The 17437-nt window shown below is 42.4% G+C and overlaps 1 protein-coding gene across 1 annotated transcript in view; it reads left to right on the plus strand.

Moving 5' to 3' along the window:
- The window catches only part of PUS7 (pseudouridine synthase 7), a 57214-nt gene that overhangs the window by 26638 nt on the left and 13139 nt on the right, over positions 1 to 17437 (plus strand). The window contains exons 8-9 of the mRNA XM_047695131.1: positions 12945 to 13073; positions 13715 to 13840. Of these exons, the coding sequence (XP_047551087.1) occupies positions 12945 to 13073; positions 13715 to 13840 (255 nt within the window). The remainder of the gene's footprint in view (positions 1 to 12944; positions 13074 to 13714; positions 13841 to 17437) is intronic.

Here is a 17437-nt window from a genome sequence, read left to right on the forward strand (position 1 = left end):
GTCCTTTTTTGTTCATTCATTATTAAATATGTTACTTAAAATTTAATTACAAAACAGTGACTCTTTTGTTACACACTGGGGATATACAGATGAAAAGATGGTCTGTGCATTTAAAGCAATTACAATTTAATGGAGCAGACAGACAAGTAAATCAGAGCTTATCACACAGTGAGATAAATGTGGGGGTATTAGGGCAGGCCAGTTTCACTGAAAACGGGATGCTCTAGTTTTAATCTAATCAGGGCATGTCCGCTTTCACCAGTGACATTTTGGGATGGATAATTCTTTGTTGTGGGAGCGTCCTGTGCATTGTAGGGCATTTAATGGCAGCCCTGGGCTCTATCCATTGGATGTCAGCAGCTTCCTCCCACCCTGCCCCCCACCCTCCAGTTGTGACAACCAAAAATGTCTCCAGACTTTGCCAAATGTCTCTTGAAGGGCAGAGTCACCTGGGCTGAGAACCACTGGTCTAGATTCTAGAAGGATGAGTAGGAGTTTTCTGGGGCTGCAGAGGGTCTAGGGTTGCTTGTTTGAACCGAGAAAATACCTTGTGAAAGGACTCTGGAAAGGAGTTGGGGAGCACTCCACTTTTGGTACTTGGCAGGTGACTTTAGTCTTCTGGGAGCTAGTGAGAAATCAGGGTCCTCGGACCCTGCAGGTTGTGGTGAGGATCTTGGACTTGGCCATGATCTAAACGGAGGGCATTGTGTGGAGAGGCAGGAGTAAGGAAGGGTTGGTTGTGACTGGAGCAGGCAGGTGACCCTGGAGATTGCGGCTATTGCTCTGTCCTGGGGGCTCTGAACCCAGCCAGTTGAGTGAAAGGAAGGGGAGAAGATGAATTTCTAGCCTTGTGAAGTCGGGGACACACACACACACACACACCCCTCGCCGAGTTTATAGCCATGTGAAGTCAGATACACACACACACACCATCACCGCCCCCACCCCAAGGTAAGGAGTGGTGGGAGAGAGAAATAAAGGGGCAGGAGGAAACTTCTGAGGGTTATGCGTGTGTTCATTATCTTGAATGTGGTAATGGTTTCATGGGCTTATTCACGTGGTAAATCTTGTACATTTTGAATATGTACAGTTTACCACACGTTAATTATACTGTAATGATAAATGAAGTCATCTGTGCTTGCTGTCCCCACTTAAATATGTGCATTTATTTGTAACTCCCTTATCTTTTCATGAAGAATTTGAGGCGACCTCTCCTCTTTACCCCACGGTCCCCTATAGTCTGCTGCTTTCCCACGACTATTCTGATTCACATGAAATGGTGTCAGGTTTAAGCATCTGGTTGCATCCTAATGGTTTTGCAGCCCTTTTCCTCCTTGACTTCGGGAAGGAGGCGTGATGTGGTCATGAAAATGCGAAGTAAGAACATCTCTCCGTGGGGCGCCTGGGTGGCTCAGTGGGTTAAGCCGCTGCCTTCGGCTCAGGTCATGATCTCAGGGTCCTGGGATCGAGCCCCGCATTGGGCTCTCTGCTCAGCGGGGAGCCTGCTTCCTCCTCTCTCTCTACCTGCCTCTCTGCCTGCTTGTGATCTCTGTCTGTCAAATAAATAAATAAAATCTTAAAAAAAAAAAAAAAAAAAAAAAGAACATCTCTCCGTGACTCTGCTAAGGTTTGTGGGAATCTTGACGTGTTTGCAAGAACAGCAGGAGACGCCTAAAAATGTTCCTGCGTGGTGGCCTGTTCTTTTTCGTCCTGTGATGCAGAATATGGAGTCATCTGCTGAGAGTGCAGGGGGCAGGATTGGGGGAGGGATCTTGAAAAGAGTGGGAAGATTTGAAACTGCCTCTGCCGGTAGTGGGGCCACTGGGCTAGCCAGAAACTCTGAAGGGTTAGGGGGAGCAGCAGTGGCTCAAAGACTCTGGTGTTTCTGTCCTCTGTATCTAAACTATCATTGTAGTCAACTCCTATGCTGTCCGGCTGGTTCTGCAAGTTTTTTCACCAAAATTTAAAAAAAAGTTAGAAAAAAATCATAATAGGGGCGCCTGGTGGCTCAGTGGGTTGGGCCTCTGCCTTCAGCTCAGGCCCTAGTCTTGGTCCTGCATTGAACCCTGCATCGGGCTTTCTGCTCAGCGGGGAGCCTGCTCCCCGCCCCCCCCCCCCCCCCCGCCTACTTCTCTGCCTACTTGTGATCTCTCTCTCTCTCTCTGTGTCAAATAAATAAATCTTAAAAAAAAAAATCATAAATTCACAAGCGACTGGCTAGCTTAGTCAGTAGAGCGTGTGACTCTTGATCTCCGGGTTGTGAGTTCGAGCCTCATGCTGGGTGTGGAGATTACTTAAAAATAATATCTTTTAAAAATTAAGTAATTTAGTTGTTTTATTTTCCTCCCAGAAGGAACGAGGTGGAAGATGAAAGTTCTGCCATAATTGTACTCCTTCAGAGATTGCCTTGTTCACAGCTTGGTGTGTTTTTTGTGGGGGACTCTTTTTCCCTGTGAACCAAAATATTTATATAAGATGTGTTCTTGTGAACAGTAAATGATGTACATCTTTCCCTTTTAGTACATGGCAAAAGATACATAAAATATGGCGAACCCTAATTTCTGATGTTGACATTGTTTCCCATTTCTTGCTATTATAAGCAATTCCATGAGAAACATATTGGTAGCTAAATCTTGGCAAACATCTGTGAAGACTTCATTAAGATAAACTTAGCAGAGAAGGGCGCCTGGGTGGCTCAGTGGGTTAAGCATCTGCCTACAGCTCAGGTCATGATCGTGGGGTACTGGGATCGAGCCCTGTGTCAGGCTCCCTACTCAGCAGAGTCTGCTTCTCCCTATCCCTGCTGCTCCTCCTGCTTGTGCACTTTCTCTCTATCAAATAAAGAAATAAAATCTTAAAAAAAAACAAAACAAAAAAAACTTAGTAGCAGAATTCTGACTTAAAGGAAATGTGGAACTCTACAGTTTCTTTTCTTTCTTTCTTTTTTTTTTTTTAAGATTTTATTTATTTATTGGACAGACAGATCACAAGTAGGCAGAGAGGCAGGCGGAGAGAAAGGTAGGGAAGCAGGCTCCCTGCCAAGCAGAGAGCCCAATGCGGGGCTCGATCCCAGGACCCTGGGATCTTGACCTGAGCCAAAAGCAGAGGCTTTAACCCACTGAGCCACCCAGGCGCCCCTCTACAGTTTCTTTTGACAGCAAAGCCTAATTGCCCTGTGGAAAGGTGGTACCATTTACACCTTTATTCTGCTTCCCCAGAATCCTCCCTAATACGTGTTACGGTTTTCTGTTTTTTTTTTTAATCCTTTACTAATCTGAGGGTCAAAAAATGGCATCTCATTATTTTATATTGTGTTACATGATGTGAAATCTTTGAATATTTGGAGTGAAGGTATTTCTTTCTCTTCTTGGTCAGCCACCAGGTGTCACACTTGATCACAATGCAGCTTTGTCTTCTGAGCCTTTTGCTGCTTTTCTCATCTTCCTGTTGACTTAGTAAGAAACTATATTAGACACCTAAGTGTTGGCCTTTGGAAGGCACATAGCACTTATCTCGCGGATGCAGGTGACACCCTTCGTTGGCTTAATGGATCCCCGGGGCCGGGCAGGGTGGCCTTTCCCGTGAGAACGAGTACACAGGATAACCCTACTCTGCCTCGCAGGGGTCTTGATTATTGCTGAATCGCCCATTCTTGGGAGTAAGCAGCATTTCTTTTCAGCTTCATGTAACTCTCCAGCAGGAACAGCCCCATTCAGAATGATTTGTTTCTTTTCCTGTCTCTTCCTGCCAATCTCCTTTCTGAGCCTGAGCCAGTGTTTCACTGGCTTTGTTAATAAAGGCTTTTTGTGCAACGTGTTGCTTAGGTTGGCTCCTGATGTTTAAAAGTGAGATTTTTAGTAGTCCCAAGTTAGTCACAGAATTCGCTATGAATTTAAAACCATAGAGCTCTATCCAAGATCATCAGAATTAAAACTGTGAACAGTATCAGGAAGATACTGTCAACCCCATTCCACCTCTGCTCAGGGAATGCCCATCCTATCCTATAAGAATGAGTATACCTCTTGCTTTCTGCTGTGCCAGTGGGATTCAGAAATATGTGTCTGTTGTGTGTTCAGGAAGAGGTAATGGAGTATGCTTCAGCCATATAAAGGAACGAAGTACTGATACATATTACAATATGGAGGAACCTTTTTTTTTTAAGATGTTTTTTATTTATTTGAGAGAGAGAGCAAGCATGAGTGGGGGAAGGGGCAGAGGGAGAAGCAGGCTCCCCGCTGAACAGGGACCCACCCCATCCCCACCCGGGACAGACGCGGGGCTTGATCCCAAGACCTTCTGATCATGACCTGAGCTGAGGGCAGACACTTAACCCAGTGAGCCACCCAGGCACTCAGCATGGATCAATCTTAAAAATGTGATGCTAAATAAAAGAAGTCAGACAAAAAAGGCCACATATATGATTATGTTTATGTGAAATGTCCGTAATAGGGAAACGTATAGAGACAGAGTGCATGAGTGGTTGCTAGGGGCTGCCGGGAGAGGAAATGGGATTAATAGGTGTAGGGTTTTTTGGGGGGTGATGGAAATATTCTTGGATTAGATAGTGGTAACAGTTGCACAACACTGTAAATGTACTAAAAACTGCTGAATTGTATACTTTATAATGGTTAAAGTGATAAATTTTAGGTTATATTAATTTTATCTCAAAAAACAGAGAAAACAACGGAGCCGTCAGGTACTCACATGGCTTCCAGGGGGTACTCTCCAGAGTCTCTCCAGAGCTGCCAGGTGCTTGATTACTTCTTCCCTCTTAAATATCTTGTTCGTTTCTACAACAGCAGTTATGACCAAAGAGGAGTTCTGTCATCCTTGTTCCCCTCTGTTCCTCCTGATCTCTGCTTCCTGGACTCCTTGGGATGTAAGTCCTGGACTAATTTATGCCGTGTGGTCCCACCACTGTCTGCATATGTATGCAGATAAGGACCTGGTGTCCTTTCTTCCTGGACCTGCCACTGGCCCAAGGCTGCACGAGCTTTGCTTTATGCTGTTTGGTCCTCGGATTGGATGTGGTGAGGAAGGGTACTGGACTAGGAGCTTTGCCCATTTCCCAGTTTTTCTCTCTAGCTTCCTGTGTTTTATATTAATTAATGGTGCAGTGACAGATTTTTTTCCTCAAGAAATTTGGTCAGGCTGCTTTTGCACATGTTGAGCTGGGAAACAAACTGATTGATATGCAGCAAAGAGATGATTGCGTATCTTTAGGAAGTATAGGGAAATTTTCAGCAAAGAAAAAGAGTTCTGTGAGATGAATTGGCAAGCTGGTATTATATAGATGAATTTTAAACAGTTGGATTCAGTAGACAGCATGTTTTTAACTAAGGCTATGACAGAGTTTGCCTGTCAGTTCTTCCTGGGACGTTGGGACTTCAGGCGGGCGGAGACGCACACTGTGCAGGGCGGCTTCCGTGATGAGCTGCTTTGGGTGTGTGGACCAGGCACTCCGGGGCAGAGCTCGGCCTTTCGTGCTGGCCCAGTGCGCGGGCTCCACAGCCAGACGCACACGCCCATCCAGCGCCTGCATTTTCAGGCTAAAGCCAGAATGTGGCTCCTGACAGCAGGAATGAGCTCCAGGACTAGGGCTGAAAACCAGTCCAGAGTGTCAGGTGTATTGTTCCCCAAGGTGAAGCACAAACACCCTTTGTTGTTGTAGTTCTCAGAGTAGATGTCTTTTCAGAGGAAATCTGAACTTAGAGAAAGTCAGAAACCATCTTATGCACAGTGAGGTACCATGCAGCATTATTTGTGATTTTGAAAAATTGTGAACAACCCAAATGGCCCAAATTGGAGAATCTTGATAGAATGAATGGTTAAAACAGATGAATTTTAATTGGTGCATTGTTTTTGACCATGTTAGAGTCTTTTTTTTTTTTTTTAAGATTTTATTATTGACAGCATAAGCAGGGGGAGGGACAAAAGGAGAGGGAGAAGCAGGCTCTCGATAATCAGGGAGCTCTGACCAGGGGCTTGATCCCAGGACCCTGAAATCATGACCTGAGCTGAAGGTAGACAGTCGACTGAGCCACCCAGGCACCCCATGTTAGATTATTTCTAAAAAAACAAAAACCCTTTTTACTAAAGTAGAGATGCAAGTTGTCATAACAATATAAAAATACTGTAACATGATAAAATATGAAAATCTCAAATGAAAAGCCAGTGTCTTATTTATTGGGGAAATACCAGAAGCATGTCATTTAGAGTCAGGAGAAAAATAAATAAGGATGACCACACTATTACCACTATTTTTGTTGTTGTTCTGGACAAACTATAGTACAGACAAAATTATTATTATTTTTTTAAAGATTTTATTTATTTATTTGACAGAGATCCCAAGTAGGCAGAAAGGCAGGCAGGGGGTGGAGGGGAAGCAGGCTCCCCGCTGAGCAGGCAGCCCAAGGCAGGGCTGGATCCCAGGACCCTGGGATCATGACTTGAGCCGAAGACAGAGGCTTAACCCACTGAGCCACCCAGGCACCCCTAGACATTAATAAAAAGATCTTTAAAAAAATTTTAAGAAGTAAGTGTTGTAAAAATTAGAAGGGTGGTGGCCAAATTGCAGTTTTTGTCATAAATGATTATTTCTACCCAAAGGAGTTGACTGAAAGTTATACAAGATAAGAAAGATTAATATAGGGACGCCTCAGTGGCTCAGTTGTTAAGAGTCTGCCTTCAGCTCAGGTCATGATCCCCAGATACTGGGATTGAGCCCTGCATCGGGCTCCCTGCTCAGCGGGAAGCCTGCTTCTTCCTCTTGCACTGCCCCTGCTGTGTTCCCTCTCTCACTGTGTCTTTCTCTGTCAAATAAATAAAATCTTTAAAAGGAAGGAAGAAAGAGACGAAACGTAATATGAAGACAATATCTTAATGGAAATTATAATGGAAAAGAAGTTTTTTACACAAGGAGAAAAAGAACATACCTAGAAATATATATATATATATAGGATTTTTATGAAGAAAATTTTTAAATACTGTTGAGAGATGTAAAAGAACTGAATGAGCGAATGATACAACCTGTTCTTGGGTCCATATAAATGTCTTTTCTTATTGAATAAGTGTATAAATTTGTGCTGCTACTAGTGAGAATAGCCGTAGAATGGTATTGTTTAACTAAGTTAATCATAAAGTTAATGTAGGAAACTTAAGATGAAAACTAGCTATAAAAAAAAATTCTGGAAGAAGTCACTAACCAAGGGGGATTAACCTTTGTATATATTAAAGCATATAGAAATTTCACAATTAAAGCAATTTGATCTTGGCACATAAATTAGTAGAATAATTAGGGACCCAAATCCATCCACAAATTTACTGTGTATTCAAAGTAGCATTTAAAATCAGCAGAGGGAGGTGCCTGGGTGGCCCAGTTGGTGAAGCGTCTGCCTTCAGCTCAGGTCATGATCCCAGGGTCCTGGGATTGAGTCCTGCATCGGGCTCCCTGCTCAGTGGGAAGCCTGCTTCTCCCTCTCCCACTCCCCCTGCTTGTGCACTTGCACATTCTCTCTCTTTCTTTGTCAAATAAATAAATAAAATTTTTAAAAAATAAAAGATCAGAGGGAAAAAATGAGTCAATGAATGTTGTTGAGATAACTGAATAGCCATCTGGGAAAAAAAATTGGCTCTTTACCTCTGTTCCCTAGTCTAAATAAATTCCAGGTGAATCAAAAATTTAAACATAAAAAAAGTACAAAATAATCAATGATGACTTTTGTCTGTCTTCACTGAGTGGGTAAAGTGGCAATGCTTTGTCCATCACTGATGGTGATAAATTTAATCACTGGGTTAGGATGGTATGTGCTAGGGTTTTCTACTGTAAAGGGACCTTCCCCCTTCCCTAATCCTTGTCAGATTTTTTTTTTCTTCACACAAAGAAAACTTTTGTTTGAAGTAAAGAAGGTGATCACTGGGAATGGCTTCCAGAGCTGTGACTCGCCTCTGCCAGAGAGTAACAAAACCGGTTACAAAGCAGCACCAGCCACAGTATCACTGCCCATGGATACAGATAAATACATATTTATTTTTTTTGTAGTCAGGTCCTTGGTGCAGTTTTTTTTACTCCACAGTTGGCCTCTTTAGAAGGCCATAAAAGGGGCACCTGGGTGACTCAGTCATTAAGCGTCTGCCTTCAGCTCAGGTCATGATCCCAGGGTACTGGGATTGAGCCTTGCATCGGGCTCCCTGCTCAGTGGGAAGCCTGCTTCTCCCTCTCCCACTCCCCCTGCTTGTGGTCCCTCTCTCGCTGTGTCTCTCTCTGTCAGATAAATAAAATCTTAAAAAAATAAAAGGCCATAAAGCAGAAAGGCGTGTGTGATACTGTTAATTTAAAATGTGGAGTCCACGCCACTGAGTAGCTGCTGACACGGTTGCCAGTTTATGTGTGAAAAACGCTTTCCCCCTTTCCTTCACCTTCTTGTTGCTTAGGATAAGGAGACGCCATGATTTAAAGCCGGGGGGGGGGGGGGGGGGAGCGAGAGCAGGAAAGCCTTCCCAAGTCAGCAGGACCTGTCCTATATTCCCCTCCATTGTAAGGAACCCACTTTTGGCATCACAGGCAGACTGGGGAAGGAGCAACGGACACTCCCACACAAAGCCCCTGGGCAGCAGTGCCCCAAGGTCTTTTCTTTTCTCCACGACCGACCTGCTGTGAACTTAGAAAACCCCAACAGTGAAGGTCAGTGTGTTGGTGAGCACATGGCCTGCTCTAAGTGAAGTGTGATAAAAAGGAATCAGTACCATAATCAAAAGGAAAAAAAGGAAAGTGTCCTTTTTCCTGAAAACAAAACAAAAAACGGTAGAAGTATTCTACGCTTGGGAAACATTTAAAAACAAAAACGAAAAACCTCTCTGGCTAGGGATACCCTGAGTATGTCTTAAACCTCAGAACTATTCTTTTTTTCAAGATTTTATTTATTTGACAGAGAGAGCGAGTGAACAGAGAGGGAGAAGCAAACTCCCTGCTGAGCAGGGAGCCCGACATGGGGCTCAATCCTACAACCTGAGCTGAAGGCGAATGCTCAACTGACTGAACCACTCAGGCAACCCTAAATCTCAGAACTATTTAGAACAAAAAAAAATTCATGAACATAACTAAAATTCTGCTCTATAGTCCCTTGTTTACAGAAGAATGCCACCTAAGGCAGGAGGAATGGTAGATCGAGTAAAACACTCTTTCTCACATTAACACACCAGTGTTTGCTTCAGGCAGTAAGACTCATGGGGTACCTGGACAGGCGGATGAAAGACTGAGGAACAGAATAATCCTAAGGATTAGGGAAGGGGGAAGGTCCCTTTACAGTAGAAAACCCTAGCACATACCATCCTAACCCAGTGATTAAATTTATCACCATCAGTGATGGACAAACTGAACACTGTTGCCTTTTGCTGGGATCCGCTGAAAAGGTCATAGCATCACCTAAATAATGTGTTTATCTGAGTCGGATCACGAGGAAACAATCGGACAAATCCGAATGTAAAGGCACGGTGTGGGACAGCTGGCCTAGATTCTGCCAAAAGTCAGATACCAGCAGAAACCAAAAGGCTGGGCTGATGCACACAGCTTAGTAGACGCTAACCGGACATCATGACGGCAGATGCAGTCCTTGGTTAGATCCTGAATTCAGGGAGCTTTAAAAAAATTGAAATGATTTTATCGGGTAACTGGGTAAGTGTGGGTGCGGACTGCCTAACAGTAGTGTCAAATTCATGTTGGGCTTCCTGACCAGGACCCGCATGGGTAGCAGTCAAGGATACACACACAGGGGTCACTAGGGTTAAGGTGTGATGTCTGCAACTAACTCAGAATCATTCAGTAAAGTATTTAGATTTCACATGTGTGTCTTTGTGTATGCATGTGTGTGTACGTGTGCAGGTTCCTAGTTAGAGACTTATAAAAGGGGAGGGAGTTAACAGTTGGTAAGTCTCTTAGAACGTACAAGGTTACAATGTTGCCATTTTTCTCCAGCTCTGAATTTTTTTTTTTAATAAAACAGGTAGGGAGAGATTTTCTAATGTATAAATTACTGTAAATAAACTAGACTCAGGGCACCTGGGTGGCTCAGTCAGTTAAGTGTCTGCCTTTGGCGCAACTCATGATCCCAGGGTCCTGGGATTGTGTCCCACATTGGGCTCCTTGCTCAACTCTCCCTTTGTTTCTCCCCCCAGCTCATGCTCTCTCTCTCTCTCTCTGAAATAAATAAAATCTTTTGTTTTTTTAAGATTTTTTTGTTTATTTATTTGAGAGAGAGAGAGAATAAGAGAGAGCGCGCATGAGAGGTCAGAGGGAGAAGCAGACTCCCCACCAAGCAGGGAGCCTGATGTGGGATTCGATCCCGGGACTCCCGGGTCATGACCTGAGCCGAAGGCAGCCGCTTAACCAACTGAGCCACCTAGGCGCCCAACAAATAAAATCTTTTTATGAAAAGAAATAAACTAGGGCTGTCTGGATGTCTGTCGGTTAAGCAACTGCTTTAGGCTCTGGTCATGATCCCAGGGTCCTGGGATCAAGCCCCGCATCAGGTGCTCTGCTCCGCAGGGGGCATGCTTCTCTCTCTCCCTGCTGTTCTGCCTACTTGTGCTGTCTATCTCTCTGTTGAATAAATAAATAAAATATTTAAATAAACAAACTCACAAAATGGGAGATAATATTTACAAAGTATGTGGTAAAGGACAGATTTCTTTACTCTGAAAACAGAAAGAAAAATAATAACAATCCAAAATATGTTAAAAAAAAAAAAAGTAACAGGACAAACAGTTCACAACCAACATATGTAGAAATGTTTAACCTCATAAGAGGAAGTGTGCAAATAAAAACCAAGGTTAGATATTTTTTTAACAGTCTGGCAGACCTCAAAAAGGTTTATAATAGGCCCTGGCAGGAGACACAAGGATGAGGCAATAGGCACTCATATGTTAATAGTGTGAGCATGAGTTGCTAAAACTTCTTTGGAGGGCAGTAGGGATTAAAATTTAAAATCCGTACCTCCCACATCAAGGAATTTATTCCGAGGATGCATCTGTATAGATGCACACAAAGATGTGTGTGTAAGGATGTTTGCTGTAGAATTGTTTGTGATAGCAAAAGTTAGGTCGTTTAAATGTACACCAATGGGGGGTCAGATAGAGGATTGAATAGGCAGGACAACAGCCATCCCGTGCACCTGGGCAAAGAATGCAGCAGCCTCGGAAGTACTGTGTGGATAAAGCGCATCTCGGATATGCATTTGTAAGTGGAAGAAAGCCAAGATGCTAGGTACCTCGGTGGCTCGGTTAAGCATCGACTCTTGATTTCAGCTCAGGTCATAATCTCCTGCTCCGGAGATTAAGCCCCCGCATTGGGCTCCCCACTGAGCAGGGAGTCTGCTTCCCCTTTCCCTCCGCCTCTTACCCTGCTCACACACAGACTCTCTCTCTCTAAAAATAAATAAATCTTAAAAAAAAAAAGGGCTGAACAATTTATAATGTAACAAAAGAGGGGAGGATCTGGGTGCTAGTTACATGGTTGAGTTCACTTGGTGAAAATTCATCAAGCAGAACACTTAACGAGTCTTGTATTTTTCCATATATACAACATATAAAGATCTTACCAAAAAATTCCAAAAAGGGAGGAGACTGGATACACCTATGCCTCTTTATACAGAAAGTGTTTCTGGAAGGATGCACAAGAAACTGTTGGGGCACCTGGGTGGCTCAGTGGGTTAAGCCTCTGCCTTCAGCTCAGGTCACGATCCCAGGGTCCTGGGATCGAGCCCTGCATTGGGCACTCTGCTCGGCAGGGAGCCTGCTTCCCCCTCTCTCTCTGCCTACCTCTCTGCCCACTTGTGATCTCTGTCTTTCAACTAAATAAATAAAATCTTAAAAAAAAAAAACTGTTAACATGGGCTGCTGATGAGGAGAGGTGTTGAGGGATAGAGAGAGGACATCGGTTTTTCAGTTCTGTGTTTGTTTTTCTATGTAAATTACTATTAAAGAAGTTAAGGAATTTTCATGAAAATTTCCTTATACCTTTTAAAGTTTTTGTTTTGTTTTGTTTTGTTTTGGTTTTTTTGAGAGAGAGCAGAGGGAGAGGGAGAACTCCTTTTACAATCATGGTCCTGGGGCTTGATGCCAGGACCCCGGGATCACGACCTGAGCTGAAGGTAGACACTTAACCAACTGAACCACCCAGGTACCCCATTCTTACACCTTTTAAATGATAGCAAGGTACACATTTGTAGTAGAATGCCATCTTTATCTGTATCTATATAATATGTTTGAAAAAAAAGAATGGGAGGAAATGCAAAGTTAAATATTAGCAGATTTTTTTTTCTTTTCTCTGTACATTTTCAAGTTTTCTTAAGATCACAGTATTTTTTCTGATAGATGAAAATAGGACTAAGGGATTGCTCTCTGTTATTATCCCCTTCCCTCTCACAAAATGTAGCAAATTTTACAGATATGATTGTTCCATTACACATAAATCACAGTAGGCTTTATGAATATAAATGTGGCCCAGGTTAATCTATCCAGTAATATCAAACCAGCATCATTTTGCTGAAGGAACAATCCAGAGGGAAATGAAAAATGCTCAGCCCACTTGCCTGTGTTTCTGCTCCTCATAACTTGGTGCAGTCTTATTTCTAGCTGTTGTTTCCTATAGCAGGGTGCCCAAGACTATTTCATTCAGGCAGTATTTCTTTTTATTTTATTTTATTTTATTTTATTTTATTTTATTTTATTTATTTGACAGACAGGGAGAGGGAATACAAGCAGGGAGGGTGGGAAAGGGAGAGGCAGGCTTCCTGCTGTACAGGAGCTTGATGGGAGGATTGATCCCAGGACGCTGGGATCATGACCTGAGCCAAAGGCAGACGATTAATGACTGAGCCACCCAGGCGCCCCTTCAGGCAGTATTTCATGATCCTCTCTGTGCTGCTTTTTTATTTTATATTTTTTAGAATAACCGCTCAAAGACTTGCCCACTTGAACAAGTGTTTGATGAACTTTAAGCTGGGAAATTTCAGCTATCAGAAAAACCCTCTGAAATTGGGAGAGCTTCAAGGGAATCACTTCACAGTTGTCCTCAGGTAAAGACCTGCAGGTAGGAGTGCAAACCAGAGAGGGTCCCCCTGGGCCCCCTCACATCTGTTCGGAATAGTTATTAATCCAGGTGAGCTGGTTCTAGCAGGTGTGTCAGTGAGGGAAGGCCCAGCAGAGCCTCATAGGGCTGGAAGAGCAAATAGTGCTGGAGAATTGTACCAACACCCCCTCACCTCTCAAAACTCAGCACCTCCTTTGGAAAGGAGCCATGTGCTTCAGACACGGTGTTAAGAGATGGAGAGCCTATGCTTCTGCTTATAGGCAGTAGCTAGGATGGGCAAATTCACAGACACAGAAAGTAGAAGGCGGGGAGTCTAAGATGGGGACTTGGAAGCTATTGTTTAATGGGTCCAAAGTTTCAGTTTGGGAAGAGTGGGAAGTTCAGGAAGTAGATAGTGGGGAATGTTGCACAACATTGTCGGTGTACTTAAAAATGGCCAAAATGGTCAATTTAATGTTATATGTATTTCACCACCGTTTTTTTAAAAAAGCACAGAGTCCTCAGCAGGTGGAGAGAAAGCTGCAGGGGATAAGGGAAAGGCACAAAGCCAAGCCATATCATTGATGATAGGCATCCCTGAATGTATTTGACTCCGTTTTTTTCTCTGGGTAACTTGGGCCCTTGCAGAAATATAACAGGAACTGATGACCAAGTTCAGCAAGCTATGAACTCTCTCAAGGAGATCGGATTTATTAACTACTATGGGATGCAAAGATTTGGAACTACCGCTGTCCCCACATATCAGGTTGGAAGGTGCGTATTTAATTTCTTAACTTCTGTCTGAAAGAGCTCACTTGGAAAAAGAAGAAAGGTTTTTTTTTTGTTGTTGCTGTTGTTCTTTATCATTCATGTCTGGGCTGAGTGAACCAGTATGTCTCATCAGCTGATCTGTAGAATCCTTCTAATTTTTGTTGTGTTTTAAGATAATACAAATTGATATAAAAATAATAATAATAAATTAAATCACTGTTGAAAAGGTTATAATTTGGAAGGTAAGTTTTTCTCTCATCTGGGATAACTCATCTAGGAATTCTATTTTTAGTTGCTTTTTTACAGGTAAATCTTGGCTCAGTACAATAAGCTGTTGGGTAGCCTGACAAAGATGATACAGTTTGTGATCTCTTTTTACAAGTGCCTTCCAGTTTATTAAATTTTCATCTGCACTTTCCCCACCCTTAAAGAAAGTGGTGTAGGACGGATATAGCGTGGTAAAGTTTAAGAACTCTGATTCACTTTCAGGCAATGGGGAATCCCTATAGTATAAGCTAGGGTGGAAATTCCATCAATAAATAATTGGACTCTTGATCTTGGGGGTCATTAGAGCTCCATGTTGGGTGTAGAGATCACTAAATAAATAAACTTTAAAAAAAAAAAAAACTTTAAAAGGGACGCCTGGCTAGCTCAGTTGGAAGAACGTGCAACTCTTGATCCCTGGGTCATGAGTTCAAGCTCCACATTTAGGTGTAGAGATTACTTAAATAAATTTTTTTTTCTAAGATTTTTTTTTTTAAGATTTTATTTATTTATTTTACAGAGATCACAAGTAGGCAGAGAGGCAGGCGGAGAGAGAGGGGGAAGCAGGTTCCCTGCTGAGCAGAGAGCCCGATGTAGGGCTCGATCCCAGGACCCTGGGATCATGACCTGAGCTGAAGGCAGAAACTTTAACCCACTGAGCCACCCAGGCGCCCCAGGGAAAAGCAGTTTAGAACCACAGTGAGCTATCACTTCATATCCACTATGATAGCTAACATCACAAAGACAGACGATAGCAAGTGTTGGTGAGGATGTGGAGACATTGGAACCCTCACGTGCTGCTGGTAGAAATGTAAACCGGTACAGCCATTTTGGATAAGAGCCTGGCTAGTCCCCAGAAGGTTCAGTCATACAACTTAGCTATTGCACTCCTAGGTGTATACTCAGGAATTGAAAACGTGTTTACACAGAAATTTACACCAATGTTTATAGCAGCCAAAAATAATGGAAACAACGCAGATGTCCCATCAACTGATAAATGGTTAAACAAAATGTGATGTATCCATACATCACATGGAATATTATTCAACGATGAAAGAGAATGGAGTACTGACTCCGACTACGTGGATGGACCTTGAAAACATGCTAAGTGAAAGAAGCTAGTCACAAAAGGCAAGATATTGTAGGATTCATATATATGAAATATTCAGAATAGGCAAATACATAGAGACAGAAAGCTGATTAGTGGTTGCCTACGTTTGGGGAGGGGTAGTGGAGAGTGACTGCTGATGGGTGTAGGATTTCTTTTTGGGTGCTAAAAATGTTCCAGAATGATTGTGTAATGTAAACAATTCTGTGATTATACCAAAAGCATTGAATTGTGCACTTAAATAGATGAATTATATGGATATATGAATTATATCCCAGTAAAACTGTTTTTATTATTTTTTTTAAGTGGAATAAATCCTTGCATATATGGTCAAATGATTTTTGACAAGGGTAATGAGACCAGGGGGGAGAGGACAGTCTTTTCAACAGATTATGTTGGGGAAATTGGATATACACATAAAAAAAAGTGAAGTTGGACCCTTAACACCATTACAAGTTGTCTCACACCATTCACAAAAATTAACTAAAAATAGATCCAAGACCTGAACCACTACAGTTATAAAATTAGGGGAAAACCTCATGACATTTGATTGCCAATTTCTTGGATCTAACAATAGGTTGGGTTCCATAAAATTAAAAATATCTGTGTAGAAAGGACACTATCAACAGAATAAGAAAGCAGTCCACAGAATGGGAGAAAATATTTGCAGGTTATCTGTTGAGGGGTTAATGTCCAAAACATATAGAGTTCCTTACAACTCAACAATAACAAAACAACTTGATTAAAAATTGACAAAGAACTTGAATAGACCTTTCATAAAGAAGAAATGCAAATGACTCATAAACTAATAACGAAAAGATTACAATCAAGATTACCAATCATTAAGGAAATACAAATCAAAACCATAATGAGCTAATTTTTTATACCCATTAGACCATTATTTAAAAAAATAAATTGTTGGTGAAGATGTGGGAAAATGGGAACCCTTGTGCATTGCTGATGGGAATATAAAATGGGCCTGCTGCTATGGAAAATGATACAGTAATTCTTCACAACATCAAATGTAGAATCACCATATAATCCATAAATTCCATTTTTTATTATCTACCCAAAAGAATTGAACATGAACACTCAGCAAGTATTTACACACCCATGGGTTTTTTTTTTTTTTTTTTTTTTTAAGATTTATTTACTTATTTTACAGACAGGAATCACAAGGAGGCAGAGAAGCTGGCAGAGAGAGAGGAGGAAGCAGGCTCCCCGCTGAGCAGAGAGCCCAATGTGGGGCTCGATCCCAGGACCCTGGGATCATGACCTGAGCCGAAGGCAGAGGCTTTAACCCACCGAGCCATTCAGGCGCCCCACACACCCATGTTTTTAAGAGCAGTATTCACAGCAGCCAAAAGGTGGAAGCAATAGTGTCCATTTGAACAGGTGAATGGATCCAAGACATGTTAGATCGATACAGTGGAGTATCTTCAGCTTTGACAGGAAAGAGACTCCAACATGTGCTACAACATGCATAGACCTTGAAGACTTTGATGCTAAATGAAATAAGCCGGGCACAAAAGGACAAAAACTGTGTAAATCCTCTTACCTGAGGTACCTCGAATAGTTAGATTCATACATGAAGTGGAGCAGTGGTTGCCAAGAGACAGAACTTATTTGATGTGTACAGAGTTTCAGTTGAGGAAGATGTGAAAGTTCTGGGGGCAGGTCGTCCTGATGGTTACGGTGTGAATGCACTCAGTGGCGTAGAACTTTACACTTTAAAAATGGCTAAAATTAAGAGTTTTATGTTTTGCGTTTTATATACAATTAAAAAAGGGGGGAGCTCCTGGGTGGCTCAGTGGGTTAAAGCCTCTGCCTTCGACTTGGGTCTTGATCTCAGGATCCTGGGATCAAGCCCCGCATCAGGCTCCCTGCTCGGCGGGGAGCCTGCTTCCCCCTCTCTCTCTGCCTGCCTCTCTGCCTACTTGTGATCTCTGTCTGTTAAATAAATAAATAAATAATCTTTAAAAAAAAAAAAAAAGGTTGGAAGAAAGAAAGGGTAACGTAAGAAAAGTAGGAAACATCTTAATGTGTAGAGGACCAGATAGAATGGCCTCTTGTAAGTGAAATCTGCACATATTTCATATGGCACTAGGTAGTGAACTTTTGTGTATGTGGCAGCATCTTAAGAAACGTGGTAGTATACCATGCATTGGCAGACTTTTTCTGTGAAGGGCCAAGTAGTAAATGTCTTGGGCTTGGTGGGCCAAGGAGTG

The sequence above is a fragment of the Lutra lutra genome, chromosome 11 (genome assembly GCF_902655055.1).
Source record: "Lutra lutra chromosome 11, mLutLut1.2, whole genome shotgun sequence".
Taxonomy (NCBI): domain Eukaryota; kingdom Metazoa; phylum Chordata; class Mammalia; order Carnivora; family Mustelidae; genus Lutra; species Lutra lutra.